Here is a 20877-nt window from a genome sequence, read left to right on the forward strand (position 1 = left end):
AGCAGGGCCTGGTGTGTTGTTAGCATTCAGTAAATGTTAATATCCTTTTCTTTCCAACACCTTCCTCCTTCTCCCTTTTATCTCTTTACTCATCCTCTATCCTTTGCCTTAAATATCCTTTCCTCTTAGTTTCCATATACCCAAATATTATCCATTCTTTGGATCAAGCTCACATATTATGCCCTTCACAGAGCCTTCTCTGGTTTTCATCCAAACCAGCACTTCTAATCCTGGCAATATTTTTCTCACTCACATTCTTGTACATTTTATCTATGTCCCTTATGATACGTATTAGTCACTCACTCTAACCTTTAGGAGTTGCTGAAGGCTGCCCTCTTACTTCAGGCCCAAAGAAGAATAAGCAGTCTAATTGGGCTATTATGCTGGAGGCAGGAGAATAAACTGGAGAATGAAAAGGCAGGTTGAGAAAATTGCTTTGGCCTTTTGTTTTGTTGTTGTCGTTGTTTTGTTTTTTTGAGGCAGAGTTTCACTCTTGTTGCCCAGACTGGCGTGCAGTGGTATGATCTTGGCTTACTGCAACCTCCTCCTCCTGGGTTCAAGTGATTCTCCTGCCCCAGCCTCTCAAGTAGCTGAGACTATAGGCAGCTGTCACCATGCCTGGCTAACTTTTATATTTTTAGTAGAGACAGGGTTTCACCATGTTGGCCAGGCTAGTCTTGAACTTCTGACCTCGGGTGATCTGCCCGCCTCGGCCTTCCAAAGTGCTGGGATTACAGGGGTGAGCCACTGCGCCGGGCCCCATCTTTGATTTCTTCGTAGCATTTCTCTTTCTTTGCTTGCCTCTTAAAACATGATAATTCCCAGGCTTTGTTTTCTACCTCATTTTCTTCTCTAGATAGTCTCATCCGTGTCCTAACCTGTAACTGATCAATCCCAAATTACTATCTCTATCTGTCTTCTATTGTGAACTCCAGCTACCTTTGGATACTTTTTTATTGAGCTACCTACAGATATTGTCAGCTGGATGTTCATAGGCACCTCATAACAATGTGTTCAAACTGTACATGTCATCTTTTCTTTCTCCTCCACTTCCTCTTCTATGTGTCCTTTCTCACTGGCCCCTCAAACATAAAATCTAGCATTTGTTTCCCTCAGAATATATAATATGGGTTTAACAATGCCCCATGCTATAAATTTCCCTTGTTAGGTTATGAACTTCTTCTTCAGTTTTTTTTTTTTTTTTTTTTTTTTTTTTTTTTTTTTTTGAGACAGAGTCTTGTTCTGTTGCCCAGGCTGGAGTACAGTGGCACAATCTCGGCTCACTGCAATCTCCACTTCCTGGGTTCAAGCAGTTCTCTGCTTCAGCCTCCCAAGTAGCTGGGATTACAGGCACTCGCCACCATGCCCAGCTAATTTTTGTATTTTCAGTGGAGATGGGGTTTCACCATGTTGGCCAGGCTAGTGTTGAACTCCTGACCTTGTGATTCACCCGCCTTGGTCTCCCAAAGTGCTGGGATTACAGGCATGAGCCACTGCACGCAGCCAGGTTATGAACTTCTTAAGGGCAAGGATCATATCTTTTCATTATGCCTGTTAACAAGATGTTGTTACTAAATAGGTGTTCATTTATTTTTTGTTTTTTGTTTATTTATTTATTTATTTTTGAGACAGGGTCTCACTCTGTCACCCATGCTGGAGTGCGGTGGTGTGATCATGGTTCAGTGCAGCCTTGATGCCCTGGGCTCAGTTTATCCTCCCACCTCAGCCTTCCAAGTAGCTGGCACTACAGATGCACGAGGTGTTCGTTTATTAACTTTGTTAAATGTTTTTATGTGGAATTGTATTAGTAATTCTGAAAGGTACTATATTAGCTTGCTAGGGCTACCATAACAATGTACCACAGACTGGGTGGTTTAAACAAGAGAAATTTCTTGTCTCACAGTTCTGGAAGCTAGAAGTCTAAAATTAAGGTGTTGGCGAGGTTGACTCCTGCTGAAGGCTGTGAGGGAAGGATCTTTATAGTCCTTATTGATTTGTAGATGGCCATCTTCTCCCTGTTTCTTTTCACATATTCTCCCCTCTGTGTAGCTCTATGTTTACATTTCTCCTTTTTACATCATATTGGATTAGGGCCCACACTAATGACTTCATTTTAATGTGATTGCCTCTTTTAAAGACCCTATCTCCAAATAAGTCACATGCTGAGGTACTGGGGGTTAGGACTTTAACATTTGAATTTGTGGGGGACATAATTTATCTTTGTTTGTTTGGGCTGCTTTAACAAAATACTATAAACTGGGTAATTTATAAATAGTAGAAATGTATTTCTCAGATTTCTAGAGGCTCGAAGTTCAAGATCAAGGCAGCAGCAGATTCAGTGTCTGGTGAGGGCCTATGTTCTTGTTCACAGGCAGCACCTTCTCACTGTGTCTTCATGGTGGAAGAGGCAAAATAACTCCAGTGGGCCTCTTTTATAAAGACACTGATCCCATTCATTAGGGCTCTGCCCTCATTATCTGTTCACCTCCCCCAGAGGCTCACCTAATACCATCGCCTTGGGGGTCAGGATTTTAACATGAATTTTGGAGTGACACAGACGTTCAGGCAATTTAACCCATAACAGGCACCAAAGTCGTTTTTCGTGTTTGGTTACAAGTCTTATCTGCTGACAAAGCACTTGAAAAGATTTTTGCCTTCTCACCATCCTGATCTTTACTCTCTGATGGCACTCTAGATAGGGCCATCTGAAAACAGAAAGGATGAGATCGTACACTGAGTGCAAGGGGTTTGTTTTGACTAAAGTTACGGTATTGGGAAGCCAAATTCCTCTAGACATGGGCAGGTCAAGAAAGAACTTTGTTAACATGGTAAGGAACTAGGACTTTTTCTTGAGCACAGTCACTGAATGACTTTAAGAAAATAAGTGACAAAAACTTATGTACATCGTAGAAATATCCCCCTAGAAAATTGCGCATCATGGATCAAGGGTAAAGAGGAGAGAGTGGGAGGTGGTTCTGGAGGAACGGAGACTAGGGAGAATGAATATTTTGCAATAGTTCCAGTGAGAAATAAGCCTGGGCTAAAGATTGCAGAGAAGGAGACATTGATAGATAAGAAGGTAAAATAGATTATGGCAGAGGTACAAAGGGCTTTGCAGGAGCTTCTCTCACTGGGTTAAGAATTAGAATATGTGGATTCCAGTGATCTGAGCAGAGAAGTCATCTTTGTGTGGGGTTGATTTGGGTGAGCTGGCAGCCTAGGGCTCTGAACTTGTAGTTCTCTCTTCTGACTTACCTAGTTGAGTGCTTCCCTGTCTTTCCACCATGCTTCCCTGTTACTGTCAGAGATGCCCTGTGAAGGATACGCCTCCATTAAGTCTTCTTTTCCCTTTTGTACATTAGCTACCTTCCTGTAACTCAGTACCTCATATCAGATATTTTTGAATATATGGAGAATCCTATAGGGAAAAACCCACCTCTTTGGGATCCCTTCACTGAATCTCAATGTACTTGAGACTCATCTGCTGCCTAGGGACATATTTCCACAAGACTGTAGAAACAAGGGCCTAAGCCAAGAGAATTCTCCAGATTTGGATTTGCCCTATATCTTGTTCTTAGATATATCTTAGAACAAGCCACAAAGAACTGAGGGGATATTTGATCAATATTAACCTAGTTAGTCTCCACTTAGTACAAGAGGTTCATTTTTCCTTAGAATTTCAAATTTTGGATTCCTTTCAGAAAATCCTCAGTACATGGTCTTTTTGTTTCCTTTGGGTATGGAGATTGAGGCAGGGCCATTGCACTCTGTGGATTGGGCTGGGATATATATAAACAGATACTAGTTTAGGACGAGCATTAGTCCTAAATCTGGGAGCTATGACTTTTGATCAGGTTTATGTGTGAGAGCAGTAGACCTAATAGGTTTCTTATGATCACGAATTATTAACTATTTGGTCCTGAAATAGATATGGGGCCATAGCCTTTGGAAGCACAGGCTGAAAACCTAAACTGGTTAGCTGGGCAGTTCCAAGAAGTTTATCAGCTTTTTATATTCAAGTTTCTGCTAATCAGGAATGGTCCTTGACCTGATTGTAAGACAGACTTGTCAGCAATTTATGACTCCTAGGTCCTGCCTTGCAGCTTGTCGGGTATGATTAGGTAATAAAGCAGCTATGTCTTAGCACATCAGTAGAGTCAGCACATCTCTGCCAGGCTTGTCACTCCCCTAGGGTGGCATGCTCCTCAGGGAAGGAGCAGGATTACCTTCTGTTGCCCATCATTCTCTGCTGCATATGGTTTCTCCATGGTGTAGGGAGGGCATCATTCTACAGGGGAGAAAATTACTTTTCTTAGCCACCAGAAAAACCATCCTCCTCATGAAATAAATCCCAGCTGTGTGACTACATGTCAGCCTCTTCACATTGCTTCTGGCTTTGCTTAGCAGTAGAGGAGGAAAACAGTCACAAGCTGACTCCTGCATGAGACAGACATTGGCCGTACCCATCCTTTGTACCTTGGTTTTGATACTGGACAATAAGGTGAGCACCTGCTGGTCCTGACCCAGCCTATCTCTGGCATTGACACCTGAAAGGCAGCCCAGGTTTGGAACAGGCATATTCTTTGCTTCTAGACCAGTTGTATCTTGCATCAGGGAGACTTAGACTGGTTTGTATGAGTGGGGAGAATTGTGATTGGTGATGCCCTCCTCCAGTATTCCTCTGACACCACTCAGTTTTTTTAGCTGAAGATGAATTTTGTACGCCAGGTGGTTTTCTGACTAACCTACCCATTCGGCTCCCCTTTAGAGCTCCTGCAGGTCTGAACCTTCCCACAACTCTGCATGAGTGTCAGTGTCTCATATTGAATTTCCATCTTGACTCATCTGTCTCCAGGCAAAGATCCCTGTAAGGATTTAAATCGGGAACCAGACCTTGAGAATGTCTGTTCAGAGCATTTCACAGCTTCTGGATAAATGCCTTTTCCTTCTTAACCCAATCTGTTTTTCCAGTTCTGCCCAGCTAGCTCTTGAGCAGCCTACTTTGAGGAAGCTTCCCAACTGAGGTGGGTGCTGTGCTATTTCTTACCTCTAAAAATCACCGCATCCTTTCAGCCTGCTCAGCCTTCCCCAGGGCCAGATCCACTGTGATGAGAGGACTGCATTGTTGCTCATATAGCTCAGGAAACAAATTGCCTGCTTGTCCCAAAGAGCTAGTCCCCTGAAGAGGCCTGATGTCCTTTGGCCATGTGGTATCTGGCACTCTGTGGGCCCTGTAGAACAGCTCTTTTAGAAGAGCTTTCACTGACTGTTTACCACCTCCCCACTTACTCTGTTTGTTGCTTTTGCTGGAAAATGGGAAGGTGGAAAGATACAAAGATAATTTGTGGTCAAAACCATATAAACTCTCCTGTGACATTTGAAGATTATAACTAGAGTTAGCAGATTTGTTGTGCCTCGTGTGCCAACCACGTCTTATACTATCTGAACCTTTGTTTTTCTGGAAAGCCCAAGTTGCTTAGAAAAATGGGCTGGATGTGTTTGGGTGACAAGACAGGGTTCCGTTAGCCTTAGGAATGCCATCTGGTGACCTTAGCCAGGCCGTGGGGCCACTTTGTTAATGGAAGAAGTAGGAAGAAGTAGGTTCTTTCAGCAGGGTCCTACCTCTGGGGATCTTTCCCAGTCTTAAAAGTTTGAGCTTCTCCTTAACCTAGGAAGCCCAGACCAGACCTGATAATGACAGCCACTGATCTGGGCTCTTTATGAGTGGCTGCAGATTTGGAGGAGGGACTTCTGATGTAATCAGTCTTCCCTGTATTTCTTGTTTTAAACCTTTTACCTCCTTCTTCTGGCTGAAGGATGGGAAACTCCACAGTAAATTGGCTGTGACTTCCACAGAAATTTGACAGTTTTCAAGTTATTTTTTTCCTCTGTATTTAGATGTGGTTATAGTTGTGCTGTCAGCCCTTATCTCTTCTGTCATTTAGCCAGCTCCCAACTAGGTTAGGAGGTATGTGCTCTGCCGTCAGTGTTAGCTGCATAATGAGGTAGATGGCCAAGAAATGGTTGTTTAGCATCTCTTGGAATCTAAATTTTCTTCCTTGGTTGAGGGGGAAGCAATGTTATTGAAAGAAGGCAGTAGGGAGGCAAATGTTGGCTCTGAAATCAACCCTTTCTTCTCAGGATCTTGGATAAGCCAAATAAATCATTCTTAATTTAAAAGCTTGTTTTATCTACCATAAAGGGCTGGCTGTTCAGCAATGACAGATCCTAGGATTGCCCCCATAGGCTGACTACCTGATACGTGGGCTAAAGAGGCCATACTCTATTGTGGATTGCCATGAGAAATGTTGCAGGGCAGCAGAAGTCACAAGGTTTGAAAGCCTGATTTGGGCATGCTGGCTCTTGCCCACTTACTGTTGGCCGAAGGAGGAGAAGGGCCTTTTCTCGTTAGATCAAGCTCAGGGGAGGTAGAAAAGAAATGAGTTCACTGGATTGTTACTGACTGAGTAGAAAGGGGATATCATGTTTCATGTATTTGGCATTTTATGCTCCAGAACTTCAAAGGGTCCTGGCTTGTGCTCAGATATTATGTTGCAGTGAACAACTTGAGTGTTCTTTGAAGATCAGGACATTCAATTTCCCAGTGAGTCCTAACTAGAAGATTGTTGAATTATTAGTAATTAGGGTCACATGAGAGCCACCTGGCTAGCAAGTCTCCAGGGAGATAGGGCATCCAATGACAAAGAAGGGTTATGAAATTTGGGGTCATAAAAAGGGCCTGAACCTTAGACAGCTTTTTGGTCATTGTGGTATCATTTTAGGTTACTTCGTTCCTAATTCTGGATTCCAAAACCAACCTTGGTCTAGACTTCTTCAGTACACGGTTAATTTCAGCTCACCTAACTTTCCCTCATTCTCCCTGGTTGTTGCTTTGGCATAGCCTGAGGGAGTTCTTGTTTTCCAGTTGATTCTCTTCTGGTGGCTGTTCAGTAAGAACTGGACTAGATGTCTACTCCAAGAATGTGGCACTGTTTGATTTTAACTGCACTTGATCATTGTACCCATCCTTCAGTTTTGCCAAATGCTGGCAACAGATTATATACACACGAAACCAACCAGCCAACCTAGAGCTTGTCTCAGTGGAAGAGAAGACTCCCTTTGTATTGTGCTCCAGCAATTCCATGGGTAGAATGCTGTGTTCTGGCTTCCCTCTGAGACTAGAATCTCCTGAAAGTATAGGTCTCCATCTATGTCTGTTTATATCCTGTAGCCTAGATATGAGAGAGGTAGATAGGGGAAAGAAAGGAGGGAGGAGAAGAACGAGGGAAGGAAGTGGAGGAGGGGAGAGAGTAAGATCTATATTTAGCAAAAGGGAGAGACACTCACCAAGGGTGTGTGAGTGAGCTTGCTGGCAAGGGTTGTGTGTGCGTGAGTGTGCTAGGAAGGGGGTGTGTGCGCCAGGAACGTGTGAGGAGGGCTGGTGCCCTATGGGAGGTTGCAGGCAGGAAGCAGCTGGAGAGGAGGAGGAGCAGCAGCAGGAGCAGGAGCTGCCCTGCTTTCTGCCTCAGTCTTAAAGCCTGGAATCGATTGAGTTAGAATTTTACATCCAGTTGAAGTTTGGCTGCTGTTGCTTCAAGCAGGCTGATCTCAGAATTCCCCTCTCCAGAGAGGTGTGGACCAGATTAGATTTCTATGTTTGCAGCCACTGAGACTCCTGCCCAGCCCTTCACTGAGGGGATTTTTCTGCTGGGCATTGTTTCTATCATCAACTTTGTACCGTGGAGCCAGCCAGCTGGGTGCAACTGAGAATAATAGCTCCTTGGCTCTGTTTGTCGGTTGGGCAAGCAGCGGTGCTTTGGCTCAGAAAGTTCGTCCTTTGGCTTCTCTGTCAAATCAAGGAGTGCTCCTGGATGGATTTCCTCTTAAAGACAGCATTTGCATTCTAAAACTTGAGAGTTCATGGTTTTAATGTGTTTCATTTGTTGTTGTTGTTGTTGTTTTTTCATTTTCTTAAACCTTATTTTGGTTGCAGCAGCAAGGTAAGTGGTACCGAGTGTGTATGACTGACTGAATGACAAGCAGGGACAAAAGCAAAGCATTTGTGGGTGGAATATGGAGCAGCTACATTAATTACATAACTGCTTGAGTCAACTTGCTGGTGAGGGGGGTCATTATAATGAGTGAAAAGTAGCATACTCGGCACTGGGGTAGAATCTTCATGTACCTGTGTTTGTGTGCTAATAATCTGACCATCCATTTCTCCTTGGTACTTTCCTATATGTATATAGATAATCCAGCTACCCTCTGAATGTGTGCATACTCATGTACAAATAATCTGTTTCTCCTTTTTGATGTGTCCGTATGTGTTTATGAATAAATAACCTGTCCATTCCTCTCCTGCATGCGCACATGTACAGACAACTCATTCATTCAGCTTGCATATATGAATATGCAAAATTAATCTCTCCCTACTTGTACATACGTATATAATCCATCCTTTCATCTCCTGTGTTTATGCATGTACTCAAGTAACCTTTCTGTTCTTGAAATATTCCGTATCTTTTTCATTCTTCCTGTGTGTGTGTGTGAGAGAGCCAGAGAGAAAGAGAAAAACCACCATCCTAATGTATTAATTCTTCCCTTTCATGTGTGTATGTGCCATGTAAACAGAAAAGTCATCTTGAGTTTTCTCAGTCTTGAACGTATGTACACATGCACATTAGACAATCTGTCCACTTGTGTCTTGCATATATGATGAAAGAGCACTAACTTTGCAGACTGAAGACTCACTTTTAAATCCTAGCTATACTCAGTGACCTTGGTCAAGTCATTTAGCCTCTCTGAGCTTCATTTTTCTTATCTATGAAATCAGTATAATCAGAACAATCACAACAACCCTCCTGCCTCACAGGGTTATTGTGATGATAAAATAGGAATCATATAAACTGAACATTCTAAACAAATATAATCTCTTACTACTATGTGTCCCTCTAGTATGAGTTGTGTAGGATAGCATGCTTTTGATTTAGCTGCATTGAAATTATGTTCTTATCTGTGAGAGATTTCTAAGCCTTCCATGTGAAGGGGAAACATCTGTTGAAGTAACCAGGTTTATCCTGTGGTTTTCTCCAGAGTATTGGAAAGAAGCAGGGTACCATGAAAGGGTCAGGTTGAGAGGGAGAAAGGATCTCATCTTCTGCAGATTAGGGCCTTGATACTTTGTTCTTTGTAGGCTTGAGGAGGATTGAACCTCACACAAAATGGAAATGGGCTGCTTCCAGCTAAGATCAAAGTGAACAGGTGAAAAGATGAGTGAACGTCCTCTGGGGTGACAGTGTGCCTTTTGCAGTGAGCTTCTACTGCCAGTTTTGGAAGGCTCTCCAGACTATTTCCCACCCCAGACTTCTAGACCCCTGCTGTCTACTATGTTAGCTACTGGCCACATGTGACTGCTGAGTACTTGAAGTGTGGCTAGTCTAATTTGAGATGCATTCTAAGCATAAGATACATACCAGATTTCAAGAACTTAGTATAGGACAAATATGTAAATATATGATTAATAATGTTTTATATTGATTACATGTTAAGATAATATTTTGGCTATTGGGTTAGATATATATTAAAATTAATTTCACCTGTTTTTTTTCTTATGTAGTTACTAGAAATTTTAAAATGACACATATGGTTTACATTATGTTTCTGTTAGACAGTGCCACTCTAGACCCGCCCATCACTAGCACAAGGATCAGGGCAGCTTTTCCAACTTGGGGTGGGGGATAGGAGCCCTGTCATAGCATCCCTGAGATAACAGGAACAATGGCAGGGCCTCTCCCTGCCAGTCTGATCCACTGGAGAGATACCAGCTAATTGACAGTCTGGCAGAGGCTAGTGCTGCCATACCCCACCCTCTTTTTTTCTCTTTTTTTGGTCCTGAGTGAGTTCCTAGAGAATTTTAAGTACAACTTGGGAAAGATTTCCACCTTCGTTTTACAATGAAAGAGGATTGTAAGCCATCAATCTAGAGGGAAACCTAGAACTCAAGTGCAGCATGTTGTCATGGAAATAGAAGTGGATGAGAAAATTCGGAGACCTGGATTCTAATTCAGCTCTGCCATCAATTCATTTATTCTTTCCATGGCAATGAATTCTCACTGTGTGTCAGGCATAGTAATACCCTGCTCTAGGCATTGGGAATTCAGAAACAAACAAGGGACAGCCAATGTAATGGAGTTCACACCCACTGTGGGTCTTTGAGTAGGAGCCTCCCATCTAGTCGTATGCCACAGCAATGCAGATTAACAACAAGGGTCTCATTCTAGGTCAAGGGTAGTAAGGCTTTTGAGAAGCTAGAGTACCTGCCCTACCTAAAGACTTTCAAATTCAAAATTTAGAAAAGCACTGTGATGATAAAACTACGTACTCCGTACTCCATACTCCTACATAGCCTAGATCACAATGTAGTGTGAGATTCCAGACCTAGATATCCTCTAAAGATTCCCTTTTTTCAATGACAGGTTCCTTTTATTCAATGACAGGGTTGGTTTTGGGATTTTTTTTGTTTTGTTTTTGAGCACAGGTACCATTTTAGGTGCTGAGGATAAAGTTATGAACAAGACAGAGTCCCTGCTCATGTTTCAGGATGCAGACGTTGGGGAGGCAGATAGATAATGAGCAAGCAAATAAATATATTATCAGATGGGAATAAGTTCTATGAAGGAAATAGTAGAGTAAGAGGATAGAGATGGGGTGTTTTTGTGGCGGGGTGTTCAATGAGTAGAGTCTCCTACTCTCATGTCTTTTTCAGTCTACTCACAAGAGTAAGAAGTAGTAAGGGAAAAGAGGGCATGTGTCAAACAAAAGATTATTTTGATGCTTATTAAAGATGGTAAGACAGACTTTATGTGGGGGGACAACAACAACAGGTTTTTGTATTAGGGGTGAACAATTGAGCTCAACTCCATATATAAGGAAAAGTGGGAATTTAGCCAAGGAGCAGGGTGGGAATCAGTGGATGAAAATTACTAAGATGAGGCCGGGCGCGGTGGCTCACGCCTATAATCCCAGCACTTTGGGAGGCCGAGATGGGTGGATAACAAGATCGAGAGATCGAGACCATCCTGGTCAACATGGTGAAACCCCGTCTCTACTAAAAATACAAAAGTTAGCTGGGCATGGTGGCGCACATCTGTAGTCCCAGCTACTCAGGAGGCTGAGGCAGGAGAATTGCTTGAACCCAGGAGATGGAGGTTGCGGTGAGCCGAGATCGTGCCATTGCATTCCAGCCTGGGTAACAAGAGTGAAACTCCATGTCAAAAAAAAAAAAAAAGAAGAAGAAGAAGAAAATTACTAAGATGAAATATCAAAGGGGATTTTGGCTAAACTTATGTGATAGGATTTTTGCTGAAGGCAGGCCAGGTTGGTAAGATATCGGGTAGGGGATAAGAAATGTGGTCAGCTATCAAGCATAGACAGATACTAAGGGTGAAAGATGAAGAATCTGATAAGAAATCAAAGGTGGGGAATTTTCCCTAAAATGACCCAGCTGTATTCTTGATAAAACTGGACTAAGCAGGCCAGTATCAGGGGCCTACTCAGAAAGAGGACTCAGAGGAGGCTGACTCATGTTTGGTCAAAGAAGAGTCTTTGTCTTGAGTTAGATTCTAAGTGTAATTTTATTTGTTGTATGGTTTATTATTTATTTGTTATAATAAACCTTGCTACTGCTGAAAGGGAGTCCTGGGCAGGGCACAGAATCCTGTCTGGCATTCAGTCTCCATTATGAGGTATTGATATGCCCACCCTCTGAAGGATAGGTCCTCCTCCCTCATGCCACTGTCTCTTAACTGTATATCTCCCTTCTTGGATATAGAGGCTTGAATTCTTTCCGTTGTATATGTCTAGCTTCTGGCCTATAAATGGGGCTGCTCTTAATGCTGGTGAGGAGGGGTGGCAAGTCCTAAGAACTGCAGTACTGGGACCTTGCTAAGCCTTTGATCTAGGGCATTTCCCATTCTCTTTGGCTAATCTCACTTGCTATATCTTGTGCCCTGATCCTTTTGATGATTAACATCCTGAGAATTCCCATACTTGCTGTGGCCCTAGAAATCCATTCCTCTTAACCCATATTAGCCATATAGCATAATTGATATATGGCCCAGAAATGCTCTGTTCTCTGTTGCGGGGCTCAGAGCTCTTGGATTTCTTTTGCTGGGATTGTTTCACACAAAGTGGGAAGCTGCTTGATATATGTACATCAAGTCCTGGCCTATTCCCAGAGATCCCTTGGTTGTTTCCTCCAAGCCAGATTTGGGTCAGAAGCAATTTTTACAAGGTATAGTTACATTCCTGATCACTTTTATTTGACAAGTCAGAGAGAGGGATAAAAGAATCAGCGATTTCAAAAAACTGAGGTGTTTTCTTTTGTCTTTTTTGTTGTTAGGCTGGTGCTAGTGCAATGTAGTTTAAGCAGTCTACTCCCTGCAGTAATTCTTAGCTTTACATCATTAAAACTGTAATCTTTTTGATAATTCATTTTGTTTTGATGTGCTCCCTTTTCAAATGCAGATATTCCTTGAAAGGGCTACCTTATTTTCCCCAGCATTCCTTAGGAAAAGAGCACAGAGAGGTATGGTCTTTTCGGAATGTGTGTGTATGAAATTTGGAGAGTTGACCAGAGTCAATAGGCCAACAAGGTAGGCCAGAGTGATAACATTTGGCACTTTGAAGGAAACTCCAAGGCTAGGTGGACTCCAAAGTCTACTTACCCCATCCCAGCTCAAACACTACTTTTCTGTGGCCTTGTTTGCCTCATTTTGCTGGGCCTCTCACCTCCTTTCCATTCCCAACCCTGAATTAAATGCTTACTTTCTTTTTCATTTTTTTCTTTTCTTGCTATTATTATTATTTGAGACAGGGTCTTGTTCTGTCGCCCAAGCTGGAGTGCAGCCTCAACCTCATGTGCTCAAGCAGTCCTCCCACTTCAGCCTCCCAAGCAGCTGGGACCACAGGCACATGCCACCATGCCTGCTAATTGTTTATTTTTTGTAGAGACGGGGATCTCCCTATGTTGCCCATGCTGGTCTCTAACTCCTAGGTGCAAGGGATTCTCCTGCTTCAGCCTCCCAAAATGTTGTGATTGTAGGCATGAGCCACTGTGCCCAGCTAAATGCTTACTTTTTATTAAAACTTTTATTATAATATGTATCACTTTATATTGTGATTATCTACCTATCTATCTGTCTGTCTATCTATCTATAGATACCTTTCTCTCCAAATCTTAATATATTAGAGAGCAGGGACTACATCTTATATCCCTGGCACTTAGTGCCTGGCACACATAATAAGTAAGTACTCATTCTGTTAAACTGACTTGGAGATCAAATGGTCTTTCTTACAGTTTGGCCCCTGTCATTTCATTTCTGTGGACAGTAGTAGCAAAGAGAGGTTAGGAAGGAAGTGAATTGGGCCTTCTGTCCCTGAGGGTTGCCCTTTCAGCCCATTCTGTCTTCTAATATTCTACTGAGCTCAGCACAGTGACTGGCTGGTCCTCTGAGCATCACGTCAAACTTTGTCCTCTGCTTCAAACCACAAGAATTGATGACTGAGTTTGGTGCCTCTTCTCTATCACCAGAAGAGATTCTTGAGTTCAGAGTTTATCCCAGGGCAGTGGCTGCCAACTCAGAAGGTTTGGAGGATTTTGTTTGTTTAATATGGAAGCAAGTATCTTTGTTTGAGATTGGGAGAAGTTGCTATGGCAGCTCTAGTTGGAAATTTCCTCTTTGTCAGTAACATGGGGAACCAGGCAGCTCTGCCTTCAGTCTTAAGGAGGCCACAGGAAAGGACTCTGAACCCAGTGGCTAAGCCATTTGCCCCTGTGTGGCTGGCCAGCCGATGTTGTAAGCACTACAGTTTGGGAGGGAATACCTTATAAGACTGTCCAGGAAATGAGGTCAAGTATGTCTGGAGTATTGATCTGAGGGGCAGAAGCAGGTAGGCCCCAGGTTAGCCTGGACTGCACTGAAGCAGTGGCAAGGGAGTCAGCTTCATTTTTGTTCCTGACAAACTGCCTTATCTGGAACAAAGTGAGGCTGGCCTTAGGAGATCTGGCAGTGAATTCTGGGCCTTACCATCATTGGAAAGATAAAACTTGGCTCTTACAGCCATTTGTCCTTTCCTCATGCTTTCAGGCTGTCTGAGAGGATGATGGCAGGCCTCCTGACACTTGAATGAGGTGTTGGGAACTGAATGATTTACTCCTCCTTCTCCTTACCTTAAAAAGAAAACTTCTAGGAGAAAACAGGACTAACTTAAAGGGTGACACTCATAGGATTCCAGGCACTGTTGCAGATCATTAAAAGGGACTGGGAAAGGTAAGAGCCTAGGGCAGAAGCAAAAGTCATGGCTCACTCAAATTGTGCCATTTAGGTGTTTGGATGCTTGCTTTAGATACTGGTTTCCCTAGTTTGTTGACTCAGGGACTTGCCACGTCAGAAGCAATGACAACACAACTTAGTAACCTTTACAGTCTACTAAGTACGGAGCTCTCATTTTAGCTTTATATGATAACATACCTGTATTTATATTCCCCACTTTACAGATGGGGAAACTAATTCACAAAGAGGTCAAGTGTTTAATCCAAGGTCACTGGTGGAAGAAGACCCAAACTTAAGTATCCTGATATCAGTCCAGTAGCACTTGCTCATGGCTTAATGTGGTCATACCCAGAGCTTCCATCTTGGTTTACTAAGTAATCCTTCTCTTTTAAAGACAAACTTGAAAGGCCACTTGGCAGCTCCAGCCCTTGTAGAGCCAGGGACATCATTCAGGGCTAATACCAAGACCAAATCAGGGATACCAAATCCCTGCATGGTTGGAGAGGGAAAAAAAAAAGAGTATCTTTGGAAAGTCAGATTTTGTCCTTGTGGGAAGAAAGAAGGACGAATTTGACATCTGCTAGACTTGGGAGCATGGTCTACCTAGGCAGCTGTGCACCCAAGCCCAAGACCCAGAAATTCTGGTTGTGCACATAGTGCATCCTGGCAGGCTAGACTGAGTTGGCCAGATTAGGGGTGTGGCTGGTCCTGTCCGCATGAGGCCTTGAGGTGAAGCAGTAATGCCTCACAGGATGGATAGGATTCTTAGATGAGGAATTCCTCAGTGAATTAGAGTTGTCAGATAAACTGGAAAGAAGAGGGGAGATGTGAAGTGGGAATTCATGCAGTTTCTGTCTTTTGGTTGTTGGCCTAGTTATTTCTAGTAAAAAGAGTCAGCTTCATCTTTATCCCAAGTCCTCTGACTCACCCTTCTGGTTCCTCCTAGTCTGGGGAAGCACAGTGCTTTTAAATTCCAGGCCCACAGACTAGATGTAGGTGGTGGCCTTTCCTGAAAATGGGCTCCCATGAGAGCAGTCTGCCTATATTCTTTAAGGCATTTTCTTCCTTTTAGGATTAACTTGAGTGCTGGGAAAATAAAAGGAGGCAGGGTTTAGAAGATTTAGAAATCTCCATCAAATCTAGAAAATGGGGAAAGCATCTCTGGTCAAAGAACATGAAAGATAACATGACTCCCACCAATCCATCTTACCCGTCCCAGGGAGACCTAGCAGAACTGGAGTATTAGTTGTCCCACATGCCTCCTAGGTCTCTGCTTTCCCCCTTGTACTTTCCACTCTGCTCCTTGCATGCACTCTGCCATTCTTGGTAAAAAGGGAATGTATTCTCACTCCATACAAGGTAATTGTCATCTCTGCCTCTGCAGCGCAGTCACCAATAGCTTAGGGTGTAGGGACTAGACTGGTGGCAAGTCTGTCTTTGCCTTAGGGGAGAACATTAAAGCACCCTGGAGCCCTCTGTGAAGTAACCCTCCCCCACGTGTCCATGTAATACCCTCTCTAGGCCAGGCAGAGGGTTAGAGCAACCCTTTGTTATTAATACTACGCAGTAGATTATGCTGCACAATCACTTATTGTGGTGCTCTGAAAGATCCTCTATGGGCCAGGAAAGCCAAACCCAGATATTGATTAGCTGCACCAAGCCTTAGAGATTGTTAAGTGGAGCTCAGGAGCACCAAGCTAAGCCTAAACCTCCCTCCTCTGCAGTTGTGAGTTCATGAGACATGTGTCTTTGGCTACCTGCCTTTCTAGATTTAAACATGCTAAATGCCACCTACGTCTGAACAGTGACTGTGTGCATACTGTACCACTTTATTCTAGAGTTAGGTAAGGAAATATTTTTTCCTCTAAGCTTAAATACTTGCCATGGTCCTTTTTCCAAGTGAATAGTTGCCATCACTCAACAAACAGAAAATACTTTGTGCTACAAACACAGGCAGGGGTAAACTTTTGGTAAGTAGAGTCTTCACCAAAACAACAAACTGGAAAAGAAAGAAGGAAACATTCCATGTCTTGTCTTTCACTGTGTATGTGATTTGAGCCTTGGTGGTTAAGCATGTGTTTGTCATTCCTGAGCCAGATTCCTAGTACTAAATTCTGTGAAAGTTCAAATAAGGAGTTGTTCACTGACCTTACCTCATCTACCTCCCAGCAGCTTGTCTCAATACCTATGACTTTGGATACTGGCCCAGAACACAAGGATTTTATTTAATTTTACATTGATACTCTAATGGGAAGCTAATGAGAAAGAACTGACTGCCCATAGCCTTTAAGTTTGGGATTGGGAGGCAGGTCAGGGTTGATTCCTGTAACCTTAGGAAATAATATTTTTATTCCTGCTTGACAACTTGATTCAAATTAAAATCATCCTTCTATTTTCTGACCTGAGTGCACTATTTTCCTTTTTCACTAGCTACAGAATAAATCAAGCCAGGATCCAGGGGCATATACCAGGTTTGGAGGCCACACATGGGGCCATTCCAGGCAGCACTGTGGGCTAAGCCCAAAGCGTCAGCCAGCAATAATTGCTAGAAACAAACTGAAAAGAGCAGGACAGGCTGTTGCCTTCCAAGGTAATCTCTATTAAGCATCCTGACCAGAAATAAGAGGAAGAAGCAGAGAAACCCTTAGACCCTGAGGGAGAAAATGAAGCGATTGTTGCAAGAGTCAGAGGAAGAAATCATGGTTACCTTGGGATCCTCCTCCAGGCTTTCCCCAGATAAGGCTAAGGCAGAGACCATGTGTAGCACCAAGAGCAAGTCCTCCAGCCCTGCTGGATCCTTACCAGAGGACAACTCCCAGCCCGCTTGCTGTGGGTCAGCAGCCTTAGCCATTGGTGGAGATAGAGATGGGGACCTGGCCCAGCTTTGCAGCTTTGGGCAGCAGACCAACAGCCAGCTTCCTCTGGGCTCCACTGCCTATGTTTCAGAGCCTGGTTCTCAGGATCCCTCATCTATCAGCATTATCACAAGCTGTCAAGAGCCCTCAGAGAGGAACCAAGCCAAGACCCTTTTGTCCAGAGGCCATGGCCAAGGCTATAGCCATGAACAGCGGGAGCCTTTGGGGGATGTAGTAGAATACATCGTCAGAGAGCTGCAAGGCATCAGCCGTCTCCAGACTGAGATTGCTGAGCTGCGGCAACACTTGAGCCAAGTCCGGGGCTCCGTGGATGAAGTCTCTAGCTGTGTAGATTCAGTACTGAGTGAAATAGAAGGCTTACAGGTGAGCAGCAGTTCCTTAGCCAACGTGTGTGTGGGGGGAAAGGCCCAGGAACCCCACGTGGACAGACCCAGTGAGGAAGCCATTCTGTATTTGTATGGACTTCCTGAACAAGATGGAGAAAATACTATGGAACTGGTGGAAAGCTTTCTAGCCAAGCACCTTTGTGTTAATGGTGTGCAGTGCAACAGGTACATCAGAAAGGCTTACAGGGCAGGCACATCCCCTGCCCCTAGACCCACTGTTGTGAAGCTTGCTCATCTAGAGCATAGGGATTTCATCTTGCAGAAATCTATCCTCTTGCAGAATGTGGGAGTTCGAATTGCCACCAGAGAAGAACCAAGCTGCCCACAGGGTTATAAGAATCCCCAAAAGGAGTCCATATCATTTTTTCAACAACATCAGGATCATAGCTGGACTTCTTTAAACCAGGATGAACCAGTTCTTCAGATGGAAACAGGGGACAGGGGACCTATAACAGGAACATATCAGATGAAGGCTCAGGATCAACATAGAGAACACCAGTCCGCTGAGCAGCAAGGCCCTCGCTTTCTACTCAAGAACAATTTATCAAAGGAAAGTGATGTGCCCAAGTTAGGGGATGAAATAAAACAAACATCAAGAACATCTCAAGTTATTGGTGGCAGCTGTGGTGAACTAGCAAGGAAAGAGGCTTCTCTAGGTTCTGAGGAACCTGCCCTAGTACTAATCTCAAAAGAGGAGGATTCTGGGAAGTCCCAGTTTTTAAAACAGTGTAGCCAAAACCATGAAGCATGTAAAGTAGGAAAACCAGAAAATGACTGCCGTGATAAAAGTGAGGCCTGCAGCTGCCTGTCACTGTCCGGGTTGCTGAAGACAGAGAAAATAAATTCAGAGGACAAGCTCCCAGGCTGTGAGGCCGGGCTCAATATTCTGAGCTCAAAGCAACTAGAGGACCTTTTGGCAGACAAGTCCAGAAGGCTTGCAGCTCTGAGCTGCGACAGCATGATGGAGGAGATTATCATAGGACCTGAGACTTTCAGTGACTTGGTTCATATTGACCTGAATGAAGAGGAGGAATGTGCTGCTCAGGTCCTCAAGGATGTCTTTGACAAGTCCTCTTGTGTTCTGGATGGCTCTCAGGAGGATGAGGATGTGGAAATCAAGTTTTATACAAGTAAACTGGGCCGAGCAATTCACCACTTTCGTTCGGCTCTGCAGGGGGTGTTTCAGAAGCTGGAGAACAGTGGGTCCATCACTCCTGAAGACCTGGAAAGCAATGAGAGTGGTTCCCAGTCAGAGAACAGTGATCAACTTCTTGGGACAGTGAGTTCAGGGGGTGCCCGGGATTGCTCACTGGAGAGCCCTGGGAGTCAGGGGAGTGAAAGCTTGCTCAGTGTGGTCTCTGGTGGAGTTGGCATCTCCACACAGGGAGAGCAAACCCCTCAAGGTCCAAGCAACTTCTCTCTTGCTTCTAATAACTCATTGCCAAGTTTTGCTCTGGCTCCGTGTCTGGGAAGTGAGACTTGTTCCAGGCCTGAATCTCCCAAGCAGGGCAGAGTAAGCCTAGACCAAGTGTGTACAGAGACCATTTATCTCAACAAGTGCATCAACAATTTTAAGACTGTTCTAAGAGAGAAAAGACTAAGGCAGAAAAAACTTTTGCACAAGCTAGTACAGAAGGCAAGCCATCTCTCAGTAGAAGACATACACTCAGGTATTCTGAGTCTCTATTTAACAGGGTCCCAGCTGGCTAAGGTATGGCCTCCATGTGGCCAGCATGAGACCTGGCGTGGTGGCGAGTTTCATAAGGTGATGGGGGAGGTCCGTAGCTTGAATCAGGCTAAATTACTCAAGTAGAGAGCTTAAGCTAATCCTGTGGGAATTGGAGTGAAAAATGGTTCTCAAGCAAGAAGAAGCTGTTCTTAAGGAGCTTCTAATCTCTTGTTGGGGTGCTATAGTGTTCAAAAGAGGGAGGAACATCTAGAGCGGAAAGTTTGCAACTGCAGAACTTTTAGGATATCAGATGTAAAGAAGGGGTGGGAGTGAGAGGCAGGAGCTGGGCATGAGACATACTGCCTACAGGCACTAGAAGGGCTGTCTTCTCCATGGGTTTTTTGCTGAGCCAAGATTGACATTTCCGCAGTAGCGATGAGGCTTCTCTATCTTATACGGTCTTGTGGGAATTTCCCCTACTCCAACCTGTCTCTTCCTAGTATCTGACTTGCTGACACAGAACCTTATTTCTGATTTGGGACATCCAGGAGCTGCTTACAGTGCTGACCCACCCCTAGAGCCCACCGCTGCCCCTCCACATGCCATATTCCCTTTCTTCCATCTCCCCCTAAAAGCTGCTCACCTGAGAGCTGGCAAATGGAATGTTTTTTGACTATAAGAAGTGCGAGAACATTTTTCTAGGCAGTATGGAGATATGTAGCTTTAAAATTACTTCTCCCAATCAAAATTAAATTTATCCAAAGAGCATATGCTATATTCATCCAGTTTTAAATTTAAATTGGGTTGTCCTCTTATGCATATAACCTGATTAATTTTCCTAAGGCAACATCTAAATGATGAAGCATATTGTGTTAGCAAAGGTGTGAGGGAACATGCACTTGTACATTGCTGGTGGGATGGGAGTATAAACTGGCATAATCTGTAAGGAAGGTAATTGGCAAAATTTATCAAAATTACAAATATATTTACCCTTTAAGTCCTCAACACCACTTACAGGAATGTATCCTGCAGACACATTTTCACATGTGTGTGGAAGTGACATATGGACAAGGCTATTTTTGAAGCATTGCTTTTAATAGCAAAGATTAAAAATAACCTAAACATTCATCAGGAAATACTGGCTAAATAAATTATTGGCACGTCCAAACAATGGGATATAGTACTGTGTAGCTACAAAAAGAATGAGGTAGCTCTTTACTTAAATGGAAAGTTATCTAAGTTATATTGACATGCAAAAAAAGCAAAGTGCAGAGTGCTATGTGTAAGATGCTTTCATTTGTATAAAAAGAGGGAAAGAATACAATACACACACTCATAGTGTCTGCTTGTATATGTATAGAATATCTAATGAAAGATACATAAGAAATGAATACATTGTTGCCCATGGGGAAAGCTATTAGGTGAAAAAACTAATGGAATGGGAGGGAGATTTTTCTCTGTGTGCCTTTTAATTTTTAGAATTTGAATCATATGAATATAATACTAAGCCATAAAGTTACATTTAAAAAATGAAAATTTCAAGTATCCCTAGTGCTGCTTCTTAGAGCTTATAAAAAGAGTCTAAATTCCTTCACTTTGCATTCATGGTCACT

At 43.4% G+C, this 20877-nt stretch overlaps 1 protein-coding gene across 8 annotated transcripts in view; it reads left to right on the top strand.

Annotated features, from left to right (window-relative positions):
- The window catches only part of UNC13B (unc-13 homolog B), a 237284-nt gene that overhangs the window by 166331 nt on the left and 50076 nt on the right, over positions 1-20877 (top strand). The window contains exons 1-2 of one of the 8 annotated variants that reach the window (XM_039474775.2): positions 1626-8000; positions 16764-19265. The exons of 5 other annotated variants lie outside the window; for them this stretch is intronic. In XM_039474775.2, coding sequence (XP_039330709.1) covers positions 16997-19265 — 2269 coding nt within the window. In that variant the 5' untranslated portion in view covers positions 1626-8000; positions 16764-16996. Of the gene's footprint in view, positions 1-1625; positions 19266-20877 lie in introns of those variants that run through there. 2 more of the 8 variants (XM_074395015.1, XM_074395016.1) reach the window with 2 other exon arrangements.

This window comes from Saimiri boliviensis, chromosome 2, assembly GCF_048565385.1.
Source record: "Saimiri boliviensis isolate mSaiBol1 chromosome 2, mSaiBol1.pri, whole genome shotgun sequence".
In the NCBI taxonomy this organism is placed as follows: domain Eukaryota; kingdom Metazoa; phylum Chordata; class Mammalia; order Primates; family Cebidae; genus Saimiri; species Saimiri boliviensis.